An 18379-nucleotide genomic window follows, 5' to 3' on the forward strand; every position below is an offset into this window, starting at 1 on the left:
CCGGCTTGTGCCGTGGAGCCCCCGGGGTCTCCTCCGGCTGTCTGAGCGCCTCAGTCACGGGCGGGCAACATCCCGGCGCGCCTGTCCTTCCGCTCGGACAACCGGGAGCGACATCCAGGGATCCAGGTAAAACATCGGCTTGATCCGTGACTTGTTTCTCGGCCGCCTCTTCTTCCAACGTGTGCGTGTTTTGCGGTTGAGGACAGTGTGCGTGTCAGGGTGGATCAGCGCGCCTCGGAAGTGTGAGCGCCGGTGATGTGCGTCCCTTCTGTCCACTAACCACCGGTCCCTCCTGACCGAGGATCAAGTGTCCTTGTCATCCATCCGCCGGTGGATGTCCCTCACTCTGCCACCTTACATATCACACCCCCCTTACATAATGACATATGGTGAAAACTGCTAAAAGCGGGTGAGGAGCCCGGACATTCAGGCTGCACATCACCCAACACCAGCGGCCAGTGAGCGGCGGGCTCCGTTATCTACAAGAGACCGGGAATCCGGTGCCAGTATGACCGGCGTCGGAGCGTTGTGGGCGGCTGTGGAGAGGAGAGGGAGGGCCTCGGGCGGAGAGCAGCGTTTCAAGGACGAGGAAGGAGGAATGTTACAGACACGTCAGTGAGGACGAGTCAGACTCCCGGAGCTCAGAGGAAGTGAAGCTGCTGGCGTCACTGGGGCCGGCGGGAGGATTTCATGTCCTCACGGGGCTCGTTCCAAGGGCACCGAGGTAAGGGTGGCCACATCGGCGGGGAGAGGGCAGAGGTGTGAGCTGTGTGTCGGTTCCAGAATAATGAGCTGAGAGCCTCCTCACTTTATCATCCACTGACTCTGACAATCACCTAATCTAACAGGTACTGTACTTAAGAGTGGTTCAACTGAGGGGGAGGGAGGTACGGGTCTTATTCATCCTGCCCTCACTCTCCTCCTCCTCCGCCCTGAGCTGGGATGGATGGTGTGGCTGGAGGTGTGGGGACACCCGGCAGCGCCCCGGGGTCCGGTGGGGACAGCCTGCCCAGACGTAGCGGAGGGGAGTCGAAGCGGCGCAGTAAGAGCAGCCTGCCCTCTCCGGGCTACCGGCTGTCGCAGGCCTCGCTGGAGGGGGAGAAGGTCTCCTTCGGGGCAGACACCACTTCCTCAGGTGGACGCGGTCGTCGTCTCTCCATCATGAGCTCCTCCACCCGGGACGGCCTTCCCTTCCGCACCGCGGGCACGCCAACCACCCCTGGGCCCCTGCCGCCTCCGCCGCGCTCAGTGGGCTTCGCTGCGGCCCGCGCCGCCCTCGCCTCCACCTCCTCCACCGGGACCGGAGTCATGGTGGTGGCCACCGGGCAAGAGACCACCACCACCACGACCTGCAACACCACCGCAGCTGGGACCCCCGAGATGATGGGTCAGTCTGGACTGGGAATGTTCGGCCTGGGGCTGGACGGAGAGGACTACATGAACTCAAACCAGAACACCTTCATCCAGAGGCAGTTCGGAGCCATGCTCCAGCCCGGGGTCAACAAGTTCAGCCTGCGCATGTTTGGATCCCACAAGGCTGTGGCAATGGAGCAGGAGAGGCTGAAATCAGCAGGGACATGGATCATACACCCCTACAGTGACTTCAGGTGTGGAGCCAGACACACACACACACACACACACACACACACACTCACACACACACACACACACACACTCACACATACACACCCACACTCCACAGCATGCAGCTATACTTCTCACTGATTTGAGAAATGGGCCAAATGTTCTTTTTCAACACATAAAGGCAGCAAATGTTCTTTTGGTGGAAATATGGATCAAAGCAGGTTGAAATTGTTCCCTCTCCAGTGAACACATTGAGGCGTAATGACAGACACTTACTGTTTGCAGACAGAGGAACAGATCATACATTCAGCTGCCTCTTCATTTGCCAACAGGGAAAATGGGGAGGACAAACGGGAGGAGAGGAAGACATGCAGGAGGCTAAATATATATTGCCGGGGACACAGCAGTAGTACAACAGTGGTGTGTAGGAAGTGATGTGAGGGCAAAAGGAGAGGCATGAGACAGATTCTCTGGAGGCAGCAGGGTGTGTAATCAGAGGATGAATGGAAACTCAAATCAAAAAGATGGAGAGGAGAGGATGAACACTCCTTAGGGGGGGCGGTGGAGGTAGAGGTGTTTATGAAAAAGGTGTAGGTGTCCATGGTTCCAGGATAGACAGCCCACATGCATGGCAGGCTCTCCATTTGTAAAATAACATGGGGGGAGAAATGAGTGATTGTTTCCAGTAGAAATAGTTTCACAGTCACAGGGAGGTGGAGGCGAGGAGGACAAATTTAGCCACAGGGTGACTGGCCTATCAGGGATCAGTCAGACATGTCTTCCATGTCAAATAGGCGAATGTTAAATGTGTTCTCATGTGAACAGAGGGTGAACCCAGCACAGGACTTCATGCATGAAGGTTGATTTGTTCTGCCACCTGAGCAGAACAATTAGACTCAATAACACCTGAAGAGAAAATGACGATAGAGACTGTTCATTTTGAGGTTTCCTGAAACAAACGTCTCACCATGAAGATGAGCATGAACCTGCTTGTTAATTCCGAGTGGGAAATATTTGGGGAAGGAAATCATTCGTCAATTAGTCAATTTGGATGATCTAATTATTTGTTGTTTTTTGTTCTTTTGTTCATCAACAATGGAAGATTTACTCTTGCTCCAGTGCGGATTAATTTGGTATTTTCCTCATTTTTTCATTTCAAGCAGCAAATTTCTGAGTTTAGATTAAAAGATATTTCCTTGAGTTGGGTAAACAGCAACAGTTATTTTCTCATATCAGGATCAGAAGAGGTTTTATTGGCCATGTATGCGTAAAAATGCATGGAATGGAATGTGCTCTAAACGTACAGAAATAGACAAATATACTAGGACAACAAAGCAGAACAAGGTTAAGCAAACATTGAAATACTATATGTACAAATATGAATATAAATATATATGCAAAAGTATGTACTGTATATGAACATAAAACACAACAAAAATGACTTGGAAATGGAGAAATAGTGCCTTGAATAAATATCGGAAAGATTCTCACAGGATACTTGATATACATGAGGTATATGGAAAATGTATATATATTTTTAATTTAGAATATAAAGGTACGGGATTATTGCTCATTTTGATCAATTAACAGATGACCTGATGATGGGATTCATCAGTAGTGACAGGCTTAAAGATTTGTCTCTCTGCTCTGTTTTTAATGGAGATGTAGGGGAGGGCAGCTTTCTGAATGCCTCTTACGCAAACATACTTTTAATGTGTGCAATTATTCAACAAGCCATCCATGCCTGGGGTCCGTCCTTGGCTGTTAAAGAATTTGTATAAATACACTATTTAAATGTGCAGGTGGACAGCAGAGGGAGAGGCAGCGCTCATAATCCCCAGACAGACTGCAGCAACAATGGATGACTTGATCCCCAAGGCTCCTGGCCCACTTTTGTCTCATCAGCCACTCACACTCGTTTTGTATCGTCTGTCAATATGATGATCGCCGGGTTGCTGCTTCTGAGTCTGCTCATGGATGATACAGTGAGTGAGGTGACCGCGGGAGCGCAGGATGAACGGATGGATGACGGGTGAAGTGGTGTGGATGGATGAATCTCGGCCCCTTCTGCACTCGTTGATACTCATGAAACATAACCAAAGATGTTAATAGTTCCAATTATCCTGTCGTAGAAATCATTTGGATTTTGATAAATTATGTATGCCACCTTAAATTATGCATTATGCATATTTCACTCACCTTACTTTCAGTTAAGCACCTGCTGTCTTGGGTGAAGTCTGAGGAGGAACTTTGTGACGCCACACAGAGGGAAGGGAAGAGAGATGAAGGCCCTTTGTGTGTTTTGACCTTGAACACGACAATCCTCTGTGTCTGTGTGTGTGTGCAGTTATATGTGTGCTTGAGTGTTGTCCGTCATTATTGAGTTTGATGATAAGCTCTCCTGCCTTTCACTTCATCAAGAGAAGATGTGTTTGCTGCTGCACCTGTAAGAAGATCTAACGAGAGGAGGAAGTAAAAGGTGAATTCACGCTCCAGGTCGACGAGAGGCATACAGAGGCAGAGAGGGGGAAATGAGAGGAAGGATGAAAACCCGAGGGAGGCAGAGGGTTCGGCTGTCAACAGAGATGAGCCGTGTTGAAACAGGGTTGGTGGCATCACCCACATACTAACAGAGATTTATTATATAATAGCCCGTTGTCGTTGTGCTGGTTTGTCTCTATGTCTGGCGGGATGATGGGAGGAAACTTGCTCAGAACTGACATCTGGCCAACTGTGAGCTGGGAACCAATCAGAGGACACTCAGGAGACACTTGGCCTCAATTAAAGTAGAATTAGTGTTTGGTTTGACAACAGCTGAGCAGGTAGATGCAGGTCACTTCTCCTCCAGCACGTTCATGTTCATAATGGAATACTGATGAGGCCGTGGAGAACGGCTTTGATTGCATTTGCAATTCCTATGTGTGTGTATTTGTGTCTGTGCAGTTTTTGAGTGCAAATTACACACAGGTCCCTATACATGTATACCTGCACGTACCACACACAACCCAGTGTTGCATCAGTCCACATTTTGTAAGTCAGATAGCAGGCCTCGTCGGTTGTTTAGCCCGGCATCACGAAACTTCACATCATCTTTCCAGTGTGAGCCTGATGTCCTCTCGTCTGTTTGGTTGTTCTCATTTGTTTGGTGTCAGAATGAGCTCAGATCAGCTGCCACGTCTCACTGAGAGCAGCTAGCTCTCGCACACAGAGGCTGACTGATGTGCAGTGACATGTGCAATGTCATCTATTGTGTGACTCACCAGACTAAACATTTTTCTATGCACACGACTGAGGTTTGATAAATCTTTATTTAAACTGCGGCCAGTTGTCTGATACAGAGAAGAGCATTGCGATGTTGCGTTGTCATCTTCTCAATCGCTTCCTGTATCGAGGCAAATGGCAGCGTGGGTTTGTGTGGAGTTCAACTTTGACTTTGACCAACGATATTTGCTTTGCATTCGCTTGTGTGTGACTCTGCCGTTAATCTTTTTTGGTTAATAGAGAAATAATAAACAAAATAACACTTAACTCTGCAAATCATTACAGCTCAAGAGCAATATACAAGCAAAAAGTTCAGGTCATTTTCTCCATCAAATACATAAGTATTAGATGACATTTTATATACTGCACAGCTTTGACAGACCTAAACAAACAGTTCAGTGTGGCATGATTTATTTAAATGTTCAGAATAATCAAAGTTAATAAAGTGAGTCTTTAATTTCAGGAATAACTCTCCATCAACATCCCGGCAGTGACAGAATCACAGTCTGTGTTGCTGTAAATAACCGCCGTATTTATTACCAGTGATTGTGAAGTGATACATCTGTTACGATAAGTGACGCCTGTGTGTGTGTATGTGTGTGAGAAAGTGTGTATGGCAGAGTGATGACTCATACTTAATCTTCATCAGTCTAGTGGTAGCATCACACCATGAGGTTTTGCTACTAAATTAGCGCTCAATAGGAATCGACCACAGAGCTCAAGTGTATTCTCACAGAAAGAGAGTTCAGTGTGTGTGCGTGTGTGTGTGTGTGTGTGTGTGTGTGTGTGTGTGTGTGTGTGTGTGTTTGTGTGTGTGTGTGTGTGTGTGTGTGTGTGTGTGTGTGTGTGTGTGTGTGTGAGTGTGTGTGTGTGTGTGTGTGTGTGTGTGTGTGTGTGTGTGTACAAGAATATGGGTTAAGGGGGTGGATAGAGGAGGAGAGAGAGAAAGATGACAGGAATTGTCTCCAAATGATTGGATTTGCCTCTTGTGTCACTTCCAGCATCTTAGTCACATGACTGCTTTTTATGAGGAGGATACGTCAACCAATAACCAGCATGAAATACAGGTTGATGAGGCCTCCCACGGTTACTGATCATTCTCCCTCTCTCTGCATCTCTCTTTTTTCTGTTTTAATACAATCCATTCCATTCCTCCTCTGAATTGGTGGTACAAGGGATAAATGTTGTATTTGATGCTGCCAAAACATTTGCTAAGGATGAAATTGGCTTAAGGGAGACATTCATAGACATAATACCACTAATGGGATTATTCTTCCAGGATGAATTTGCACTTCTTCCTGTCCTGGATGTTGTTATGCTGGCATCTGGCACAGGGAATGTACCAAAGATTGTAAAAAATAAATACTGAAATACAAAAGGTGCAGTTCACCTTTAAAGAGAAAACACATATGAGACAGAGAGTTTGACTTATCTAGTCAAAAGAGTGAAATAATGTCCTTGAGTTTCTAAAGTCCTTACATTCTGTTCTTAATGTTATTTTGAGCCTTTAGTGATTTTTTTTTAACAGAGATCTTTTGTTAAAACTGGAGCTGAGGGAGTTTAGGTAAGAAGGAAAGATGCTGTTGAGTTGCATTATGGGGAAATGTAGAGTTTGGTCCTACATTAGGGACAAGTTCTTGTTTTTAGAGAAGAAAAGTATTGATAAATTACACTCTGCTGCTATTGGTAGAGGTTGGTTTGTTGGTTATTTGATTGGTTTGTCAGCAGAATTACGCAAAAATAGCTGAAAAGATTTTCACCAATCTCCGTGGAGGGATGGGACATGGGCCATGAAATAACACATCACATCTTGGTGGATCGAACATTCCTTTTATATGGCGAGATAAGGCATTTTTTTTAAGTTACCCTTAGATCTAGACATTTGCCATTCGTTGTAGCTTTATTGAAACTGCAGGTCCTTGGAAGAGGTATGCGCTCAAGTGAGTCCCACTCTAGTTATGACTGAGAAGAAAGCGAGATTCATAATCGCAGGAGAATCACTTTCAATCTATTTGCTCCAGGTTTAAGCGTTTGGCACAGGGCAATAAAATAAACTAATATTCAGGCTCAGTCTTTCATTTACGCTCTCAAAAACGACTGGAAAAGACTCCACGTCTAATCAAATAGGCTTTATTGGCGTGGTTGTGCAGCTTACTTTAATTCCAAACAGCTTTTCACACTAGACTTTTTGACTTGTCACAGCAGGAAAGGAGCAGGTGTGATGTGATAATATAAACAATGGTTCAGGTTCATTCAAGTGTTGCAGTAAGAAACTAAGTATACAAAAATTATTATATTTAATTTGACAATTATTAACATCATCATTGTGACTGCAGGCCATCAATCAAACCAAAAATACAGAAGAATAGATTTATCCTAAAATTTAACACATTTTGTTTTTGTGGCCGTTTTGCCACCATATCCAACATACAGTGTGTATGCTACACAGTCTGATATGTGTATTCTTCATTCTGTCACTTCTCCTGTGGGAACACCCTGATACTAACAACCTGCTTAGATGTAGTGTGTGATATGTCACCATGACAAATATCAGGTCGTCCAAAGCAGCTCAATGATATTCAGTTATCATTGATTTTATTATTTACACCAGTGCTTTTTCTACTGTGATGTGTCAAAATGCCTGCCGTGCACAAGATGGATGAACTTACTACAAGCACGAAAAAACGTAGTATTGGAATATAGAATTTTTTTGTGAATGTTCTAATAAAGACTTTTATCTGAGACTCGTAGTAAAATATATTCACACCAGCAGAAAATAAGAAAGTAACATCTCTTTTCCAGATTCTACTGGGACCTGTTGATGTTAGTGTTGATGATGGGGAACTTGATCGTCCTGCCGGTGGGCATCACCTTCTTTAGAGACGAGAACACTGCCTCGTGGATCATCTTCAATGTGGTCTCCGACACTCTCTTCATGGTCGACCTGGTTCTCAACTTCAGGACGGGCATCGTCAAGGAAGACAGCACTGAAATATTGCTGGACCCAAGGTCAGTGGAATCCTTTGTGTTATCTTATATGTCAGGGGCTGGGGCAGTGTGCACATTCAGAATGGTCCAGAATATCAATACAGAAGTCGGTATAAATTAGAGTGTGCTCTTCAGGCCATCTGCTGGGTCTGTGTCTGCTCAACCCCATGTACGAGATGTGAAAAGGTGACTTGCAGCCAGTGGCAGGGCTTTGTTCATGTTCCAGCTGTGCTCCTGCTGAATATTGATGAGGATCTTTTGAGGCCAGCCGACTGCTGAAATCACATCCACAAAGCTGCACTGCCAAATGAGGAATGTGTCTGGTCTTCCCTCCTGTTCGGACTCAGGGCCATTCGCCAGAGATACCTGAAGAGCTGGTTCCTGGTGGACTTTGTGTCGTCCATCCCGGTGGACTACATCTTCCTGATGGTGGACAGTCTGGACTCTGAGGTCTACAGGACGGCCAGGGCGCTGCGCATCGTTCGTTTCACCAAAATCCTGAGCCTGCTTCGGCTGCTCCGCCTGTCCAGACTCATCCGCTACATCCACCAATGGGAGGAGGTGAGAATCAGACACCAGGGAACAACGGCTGCAAAGAGAGAGCAGAGTCGAAGCGAAAGAGATATTGGTATATTTGTTCATATGTAAGGTATGAATCATCAAAAGTCTTTTAGGTAAAATCAAATCCATTTTTTTATATTGGTCTGATGAGCTGGAGGAGTTTTTGTTTTAGTTTTTTAAGTCTTTCTTAAAAAGTAGTTAACCCCATATTCCCTCTGCACCCATCCTTTCACTTATCCTCTCCTCTCTCTCTCGGTTCCTCCTCAGATCTTCCATATGACCTATGACCTTGCCAGTGCCATGGTCAGGATTGTGAACCTGATCGGTATGATGCTGCTGCTGTGCCACTGGGACGGCTGTCTCCAGTTCCTGGTCCCCATGCTGCAGGACTTCCCTCCTGACTGCTGGGTTTCCAAGAACCTGATGGTGGTGAGTCTCCATGTGACTTTTATCGTTAATGTTCCAGCCAATGATTACATTTTCTGGAGAGCAAAAACAGACATGACACTCACTGGGAGCTGAGTGAAAGACACAGAGACACAAAGCTCGAACTCAGCTCGTTTGAACAGCGAGCACAATATTGATTTCAGACAAAAGCAAACCACAGGTTCCGAAAAGCCTGGTTCTGGTTTATCTGCGTGTGTGCAGAGTGAGGCTGTTTATCTGATATGACATTGTTTGCTCCTTATCTGTATTAATTGGCTCATGCAGCGACATGTCCAATTGGAGTAAGACTGTCTATTCTCATTACAAAGAATAAAAAAAAGACTGTCCAATTAAAAAGCTCAGCGGAGATCAACAGACGAAGGCCCAGGGACCTCGCTGGACGCCAGTGAATAGGCACAGACACACAACTGCTGTGTGAACAGCCGACTCATGTCTCAGCGGTTGCCTAGGTGACTGTTGCTAAGCAGGTTGATGCTGGGATTTTCCCCAGAGAAAGTCCCCTCATCCGCTGGACCATTAATGTCTTAGTATAATTGGACTCACACACAACTTAAATCAAAAGTGTATAAAACACACCCAGAGAGTATGGTCTGTTTATTTTTTTGAGCCTTTGGGCCACATTTATTTAATAAAGTGCGATCGCTGCCCTTTTGTAGTCAGTGTGGTTTCGATGCTTCCTGCAGCCGCTCGAGGTTTCGACAGTGAAACAGTTTTGTTTTACACGTCGTGATCCTCAGCAGTGGTTTCTAAAGTGGTGTGGCTGAGTGCCTCTGAAAGAAAAAAAAAAAAGATCTCGTAACCTGACTAAAATAAGAACAGCTCGATATTACACAGCCTCGGCAATTAACACTTGAAACTTCATTTCCTCTTCCTGTCACCCTCTGTGTCTGTCCCCCACCCACAGAACGACACATGGGGCCTGCAGTACTCCTATGCTCTTTTCAAAGCCATGAGCCACATGTTGTGCATCGGTTACGGTGCACAGGCTCCAGAGGGGATGACCGATGTGTGGCTCACCATGCTCAGTATGATCGTCGGCGCCACCTGCTACGCCATGTTCATAGGCCACGCCACCGCCCTCATCCAGTCGCTGGACTCCTCGCGAAGACAGTATCAGGAGAAGGTGAAAAATGCCACTACACTTCACTCAGATAAACTATTAAGAATTTCAGCGTCCATCAATCAGTGGGGTTGTTTTTCCTATAGTATTATTTTTCGGAGGTCAGAACTTCTGCTAGTCCATGGTGAATTCTTCAGATTACTTATTTTTTCTGAACAACAATCCAGTAATCAAATATGCTAAATTTGCAATAAGATCAAACAGGGATAAGCTGTTAACCTCTTAACCTTTTTGGCATTTTGGGGTCTTAATAAATGAGGATAAAATTGTGTCAATTGTTAGATCAATGATTACTTTGACAGATGTTTTACCAAAGTAACTACAATCTGTATCACCATGGTATCAAATGCAGTTTTATAATGTCGGGGAGAGCTGTCGTTAATTATCAGATTAATACATCATTAATTAACTTTTATTAGTAAACCAATTTTTAAACTTTCACTTTTCTAAATCACAATTTTATTTTTTATTGTTAATATCATTCTGGATTGTGTGAAGCAAATAGTGCGCATATGTGACCTGTGCATGTGTGTGTCATTACAGTACAAGCAGGTGGAGCAGTACATGTCATTCCATAAGCTTCCAGCAGATGTTCGGCAGAAGATCCATGAGTACTACGAGCACCGCTTCCAGGGGAAAATGTTTGATGAGGAGAACATCCTGGGAGAACTCAGTGAGCCACTCAAAGAGGTAAAATGGAATCACCAGCGCCCTCGCATCTACACACACATACCTACAAATTCTGCGTTCCTCATCCTGCAACGAGTGTGTCAGACATCCCCTCTCTCGTCCTCCAGGAGATTGTCAGCTTTAACTGCCGTAGCCTGGTGGCTAACATGCCGCTGTTCGCCAACGCTGATCCCAACTTTGTGACCGCCGTGCTGACCAAGCTCCGCTTCGAAGTGTTTCAGCCGTCGGACTTCATCATCCGCGAGGGCACAGTGGGACGGAAGATGTTCTTCATCCAGCACGGGCGAGTCGGTGTGCTGACCCGTGGCAACAACGAAACCAAGCTGAGTGATGGGTCGTACTTTGGAGGTGAGAGCACAAGAGCGGTGAAGAAGAAGGGGAGGTTTTAGAGGGAGGGGGCACCTGAGGTAAAGATGGAAGATGATGGTAGCTGTTCTGTTGGTTTGATTTATCTCACTCCCAATTTTCTTTATGTGTCCTTTCCCTTCTCTGCACCTTCCATTGTCTCTTTCCACATTCAGAGATCTGTTTGTTGACTCATGGACGGAGGACAGCGAGCGTCCGGGCAGATACGTACTGTCGTCTGTACTCTCTCAGCGTGGACAACTTTAACGAGGTGCTGGAGGAACATCCAATGATGCGACGTGCCTTTGAAACTGTGGCTGTTGACCGTCTCGACCGCATAGGTAACGTGTGGATTTTCTGATTGCAGCATACTCTTTTTTTTTTTCCATCCGCATCTTATCTTTGCCGTGATCTGCTATTCTTCATTAGGCGCTCTAATTCTGCAGCCACCTTGAAAAACATTTGAAATCCCCCATCCATTTCATAAAATTTCTAAGGAGCTTTGTTGAGCTTGTCCTCCATAGAAAGGTCAAAACTTGTCTTTGAAAACAAGAAATAAAATTATAAAGGATGAGCAATGTTGTAAGTGAGGGAACAGAGAAACCTTGAGGCTAAAACTCCAGCTCTCTGCTGTGTGTTCACTGCTTTACTCTAACTTTTCAGTTTTAAAGCTTTTATTTCAGGGACTTACTTTCTTTACTAATGTCTCCGAATTTCTCCATTTTCTCTACTACAGGCAGGAAGAACTCCATGCTCCTGCGGAAGTCATCCCAGGCTGGTTCGCTGGGGGGCAGCATGGGTCGTGGTGGAGGCCGAGGTGGAGGGGGTCCCGGATTGGGGGGAGGCCTTGCAGCTTGCGGTCTGGGTTCCTGTGACAGCATGCTGGTACAGCAGATTGTCAAACACGACAGCATGCCGGCCATGCAGGACGCCATCGCCGCAGCTGCTGCAGGAAGAGGCGGAGTCATGGGAGGAAGCGGCACAGTGTCTCCTCGGCCACGCCCTGTCATCTGGGCACCGCTGGTCCATGCTCCCCTGCAGACTGCAGCTGCCACCACTAATGTAGCCATCGCCCTCATGCACCACCAGCAGCAACAGCAGCAGCAGCTCCAGCAGTTGCAGCAGCATGCACTTGGAGGAACGTTCTTCCTGCCTTCCCCTCTTGTCTCCCCCTCTCCCTCCTCTTCATTTCCTCTGTCACCGCCTCGTGCTCCTGTGTTGCAGCCCCCCCGCCCCTCTGTAAGCTCCCTCATAGGGATGATGACGATGGGAGGAATGGGTGGTTTGTCCCCAAGAGGGGGATTTCCTGCCTCCCCCTCAACCATGGGCCCTCTTGGTGGGGTGACATCACCACCTATTGCCAAAACACCACCCACTCCGGCTTCTTCTGTCCAAACGTCTGTCCAACAAGGACGGACTCTTCATTACAGCCTCCGTATCCAGACTGATCATCCTTCAATGATAGCTGGACCCCAAACAGGAGGAGGACCACCAACTCCACCCCTCCATAAGGTGCCAGCCACCAACCCAACAGCTGCTCCTAGTGCCCCAGCAGATGGCAACAGTTCTGTGACAGGTCAGAAGGGAGCGAAAGAAGCTCTGTTACGTCATGGAGGAAACAGTTCCCAGGGTCTTCCGGCACTGGGCAGACTCACCCAGGAAGCCAGGTTGCTGTCCGCCTCGCAGCCCACACTGCCTCACCGCTCGTGGGTTGGGGTGCAGCCACACCCGCCCCTCCACCGGAAGGCCTCTGGTGGTAATTTGTTGGCAGCTCCTTTCCTGGCAGGGCAGTTAGCCAGGGGAGGCAGTGCAGGCATGCTGACCTCCAATGCTCCAGTGCTGCTGGCAACATATATACCATTTAATGCACAAATACAAGCACCGGCTACAGGTCCCATTCAGTCCATTCTTCCATATGCTACCCCTCCAAACATGGGCAAGTACACACAATCTTCACCTCACACTGCCTCTGTACCCGCCCCCACCGCTGCACACATGCCTTCTCCGGCTTCTATGCCATCTCCTTCCCCTCCAAAACAAACCCCACTCTCCTCTGCCACCCCTTCGCCTGCACCCACCCCTTCGTCTCCCACCCCCATCCTCACCCAACCAGCTCGCCCGAAACCCATCCCGATGCCCCCCTCTCTCTCCTCCTCTCCCCCTCCCTGCTCCACTCCGCCCTCAGCTGGAACAAGACCGCTGTCGCTGTCCTCGACGCCTCGTCCCAAACCCCTCCCTACACCTCCCCTCCGCTCCTCCTCTCCTTCCCCCGCCTCTACACCGCCTCCATCCTCTGTCTCCACCCCTGTTTCACTACCTCAACCTTATGGGCCCAAATTATCACTTACCTCCTCTCCCCCTCCCGCCTCCTTAGTCGCCTCCACTCCGCCGCCTCCCCAGAACCACAGAGCCCAGGCATCCAACATCCCTCCTTCTGCTTCTCTGTTATCTGGCCTCAGCCCTGCCCCAACCCCAATCCCTTCTCCAATCCCGACCCCCACTCAGAGTACTCGCTCCCGCTCCTCTATCACATCCCAAACTCTAACGCAAACCATCACACCTGTCACTCATACCCAGACCTTTACCCCTACACCCTCGCCAACCCTTGCTACATCAGTGCCCTCCCTGAGTAAAGAGAGTCCGAACACTTGTCTCCAGACCTCCGTCTCCAGCTCAGTTAGGTGCCCCACTTTGAGCCAGATCCCAAAACAGGCCAAAACAGGCCAAACTCCAGCTCCTTCCTCAACATCTGCTTGCACCCCTTCTACTAAAGTAACATTCTCAGTTCATCCTGTAAGGCAAACCCCTCCTGTCATCTCCTCAAGCCCGAGCTCAGGCTCCGCTCGCTCCACAACCGCATCGACAACCTCATCTTCGACAAGTTTACGCCCACACCCCAGCTCCACTAACCCCTCCTCTCCCACAACCCCTTCTCCAAATGTCCCACCTGCCTCGTCTTATACCCCAAAACAAATACCAACCAGCTCAGCTGCCACTGCTTACTCCTCAGAACTCAACATGCCCTTTACCCCCGCTCAGACCTCTCTGTCATCTACCACTTCACCCACCCAATCAGCAAATGCAGCCACCAATGCCAACACCACCTCCCCTAAAGGTGGGAAAAATGACTCTCAACTAGAGCTCACCATAAAAGACTCAGAGGTACTCAGACACAAACTGCCCCCCAACGTGTAAGAAAGAAGGATGGTGGACTTTAAATGATGTGGCCAGTCAAACTTTGGGTACACAGAGTTGTGTCAGAGTTGACATCACAATGATCTCACATGGACATCTTGTATGCATTCAGTCTAGGTTGTGATTGTGCTAGAACATCAGGTGTTTATGTGACACTCAGCCAAGCCATCGAGGACGGAGAAAGACTAAATGCGGTGTGCTGACGGGTACGGGCTGAGGTAAAGTTTGAAAAAAAAAAGAAAACACACATACAAATGTACACAAACATATCCGTGTTAGTGAATGTTGGAGCAGGCAGGGGAGCTGAAGTGGAAATATCGCAGCATACACAGTAAAACACAGTAAAACAGAGTGCAAGCAATAGCTGATGGGAAAACAATGATAACAGCAATATTTGAGAAACATTTGCGACTCGAGTAATGAAACAGGAAATGACACTGACAATAGACAATAGAGAAAATAACCGTCTCTCTGCTGCAAGGAAGAATGTGTATCATGATCTCAAGACGCAGGCAATAGAGCAGACACTTCCTGACTTCCAGCTCCCTCCTGTCTCCCATTCTTCACCAAAGTGTAATATTTTCTCATCGGAATAATAATTATTATTAATACAACGATATAGCATTTTAAAAGAATCGCTGCAAAGTCAATGCTCATATGAGTTTAAGTAATTAGGAGCAGTCCACTGGTAGTTTTGTTGTCCCAGGTGTGTGGTGTTTAGTTTTATGAACAAACTTTTAACCCTACATGTTCACTCTGACCACTTGTGAGTGATTTTATTGTGTGTGTGTGACACACGACACTGCTCTGCTGTGCGCTGTGATTCACTGGATTTAGTTCCACCCGTCTGCCTGTACTGTAAATACGTCCCTCTCTGTGGGTCTGCTGTATACTCCTTCATTTCTCTGCCTCTTTGTTTCTCACCTCTCATCCTTCTCGCCGCCTTTCATCAGATTTCACAGCTCCGGTCGATGAGGCTCACAGACTCTCTCACTCCCTCTCTCTCGGCTTGCCCGACACTTGGCTCTCCGCTGCCATCAGCCTCATGCTCAATTGGCGGCCTCCTCCTTCTGTTGCCAGTTTCCGCGCCATTTCCAGTGATGTTCGATGTTTTGTGTGGGTAGCAACAAGGCATTTCTGTCTTAATCCCTGATACCATGTTGCCTAGACTATATATTAAGGACCAAATGTTTTATTTTTTATTTATCACAGCTTTAGCTTTTGAACAGGAAAAAAATTGCTAATAATGATGATGATGATGATGATGATGATGATGATGATGATGATGATGATGATATCCCTAACAACCATGATGGTGATGTTGATAAAGATGGTGTATATCTGGATGTAAGAATAAAGTGGATTTAGATACCATCTTGTTGAGTGTGACGAAGCAGAAGCTTATTTGTGAACCTGCTTGTGTTTTTCAGGCCTGTGTGTTTTTATAACATTTAGCGAGAGGAGATAATACTGCCAACTGTTGATTTATGATTTAATTAAACTCATGTTGGTGTATTTTCAGAGGCCTTGAATGTATCAGCAGCATTCAACTTCAGGTTTAAAAATGGAATCAATGTTATTATAAATGTCTGTCTGTCTGTTTATCCGTCGATCTTCTCAACAACCCAGGGACCCATGGAAGGTAAAATTCGACAGTGAAGTTCTATGATTGAGCGGATCTCAAGAAGGTAGACAGAGATTTAAACTGTAAACTGCACTTACTGCTACCAATGTAACCTTGTTTGGAGACACAGCCGGTTGATGATGTCTTCAGTGACATCATCTAAAGCATAAAAAGCTGATTAATCAAAACTTTACTTGTAAAAAGCAGAATTTAAATGTCCAATGTCTAACTTCGACCACTAGGGGTCTCTCATTCAAAACTATAACAAAATACCTTAGTTTGATGACGTCGTGAAGCAGCGTGGGATCATGGGAGTTGTTGTCGACCTGACGTGACTCAGGTGTTAGTCATGGTCACTGATGAAGTCATATAAAAAGTTTCATCCTGGTTACGCAGCAAACACGTACACTTCTTTCTCCAGGGCTGTGAGGACACATTGAATCTCTAGCCCATAACCATTGGAATTAAATCACTAGATATATGTGGGTGTCGGGAAAAATAAATCCTTTAATTTGCATATTTTCATGTTAATCATAATAGATTAGCAGGAGGAAATTATCACCGCACATCAGTGCAACAATGTACATTTTTTTAGATTCAACTTTATTTTCATTACACAGAGTAAAAGTACTGAGACAACGAAATGCAGTTTAGCATCTAACCAGAAGTGCAAAAAAAGTGCAGCGTATGTGCATATGTAAAGTGGAATATGTAAATAAATAAGATATGTACATTAAGAAATAGATCACCTGATGCCTGCAACATCTTGAGATGACAACTGGAGAGAATTTTATTCACATTTAATTGTGCCAATCATGACTTAATAAATGGAAATACTTCATTCACATTCGAAAGTACTTGTACATGCATGTGTATGTATTTGACAGGCCAGTACAGCTTAAGGCTGCATAACAAACATTTTTAGACTGTAGAGATCAACACAAATAGCCACATTTTAACGCAGGCTACCGTAAGGTAGGATAGTACTGCGCATTAAACTAGAGCGTTTATTTATTTGTTTTTTTGTTTTCTTCATAGCCCTTTCGCACTAAGGTGATGAATCTATCTAACTCTTTGTACATTCAATCTAGCATTTCTCTGTCCTAGTTTTCGTGATATGTATCTTTCTATTGTTAAATATATTTTTTAGGGACCAACTGCTTCATCAGTTGGCCGAATTAGCGATGTGAAACTTGTTCTGGACACGAGCCTGGGGACTCAGATTTGAACTCATGTAAAATCTCTAAGGGTTTAGGAATTGAAAGTTTTGGGGACTCATTTTCAACAATGCCGCATAGTAAAATAACTTACTGTGTGTGAGCGTGAAGTTGCCAGGACTGTTTGCTCTGCCTCTGCCTCAACGTCCCTGCCTGTCTTGCTACTTCTGCAACTCCTGGATCCCCAACCCTAATCCTGTGTCTCTCAGCAGAGGGCGGGTGCACTCAGGGCCAAGGTTAAGCTTGTGAATGTGGGGACACCTAAATCTCTGCTGCTCCTGACTCAAACCGAATGAAAATCTCCCTTTGTGACGGGAAATAACAGTCGGCGGTACACCTGCTTCCCCTCTGCCTCCCTCTCGCACACATTTATTTTCACTTTCCTCTCTCATTTATTACCAAGGGTTTTTTCATCAGCCCTTTGGCCTGTGTAGGCGGCGATGAGAGAATAATTTTCCACCTCTTAGTAATAATTAACATATTGGATTTATAATGGTCAGTATTTGCACAGTGTTTGAATTGCCCCTGCTGGCTCTCACAAAGACCTGTACATTTGCCAGTGAGAGGATGACAGCGTTGTAGATGCAAACATATGAGACTTTTCAACACTTGTACTCACATTTAGAAGAAGTAATGACGATGCAAACTGTGGGAGAGCAGCACATAAACATATAGACATGCTATGGTTATTACCATGTTGTTTAGGCCGAGTGGAGCAGTGGAGGCCAAAAGCACTGTTGAGCTGTGTGCAATTGTGCACGACATCCACTAGATGGCGACGACACTCTAACAAGCAGATCAACACAGACGAAGGAAGCAGCAACTTGTGCAATAGCATCAGTCTGTTGCATTAGTCAGTGTATCTCTAACACGAGGGAGCAGGAGGCTTGTTTAAGTGATGGGGACGGTCAAAGGGAAGAGGAGGGACCACAGTGGAGCACTTTGGAGGAAGAGGTTGATGATGGCACACAACACTGGATTACCGGCCACGTATGATAGTGTGGGGGGGATAAACAGGAGTGTATTGGCTTTCTCTCATTATGGCTCTGAAGTACACTCAGAGGGATCTTTACTCCGAGGCTTCACTGAAGACAAGCCGGAGAGGCAGGGGGGGTAAGAGGTCCTCCAAAAAAACTCTTGAATTAAGAGTGATTTATTATTTGTTAGCCCAAAGTGTTACATCAACAGTCTGTGTGTTTATCCTGCAAGTTTAATCACCGGATTGTTGTAATCCTCAATGCATTCCTTCACCATCCGTCTGAAGGATCTCGCTCTTCCTATACCGGCTCCTCAACTCTGCAGCAGTTCATGACCCCTCATCATGGGCGGCCTTCTCAGACGGAATTC

The 18379-nt window shown here is 46.3% G+C and overlaps 1 protein-coding gene across 1 annotated transcript; it reads left to right on the forward strand.

Annotated features, from left to right (window-relative positions):
- Positions 1-838: 838 nt before the first annotated feature.
- LOC133964360 (potassium/sodium hyperpolarization-activated cyclic nucleotide-gated channel 2) lies at positions 839-15535 on the forward strand. Its single transcript, XM_062398388.1, has 10 exons — positions 839-1607; positions 7648-7854; positions 8181-8394; positions 8662-8823; positions 9746-9964; positions 10505-10651; positions 10759-10999; positions 11173-11337; positions 11733-13936; positions 14036-15535. Exons 1-10 carry the CDS (start codon positions 943-945, stop codon positions 14189-14191), a joined length of 4380 nt encoding a protein of 1459 aa, XP_062254372.1. The 5' UTR covers positions 839-942; the 3' UTR covers positions 14192-15535.
- The last annotated feature ends 2844 nt before the right edge of the window (positions 15536-18379 follow it).

This window comes from Platichthys flesus, chromosome 11, assembly GCF_949316205.1.
Source record: "Platichthys flesus chromosome 11, fPlaFle2.1, whole genome shotgun sequence".
Classification (NCBI taxonomy): domain Eukaryota; kingdom Metazoa; phylum Chordata; class Actinopteri; order Pleuronectiformes; family Pleuronectidae; genus Platichthys; species Platichthys flesus.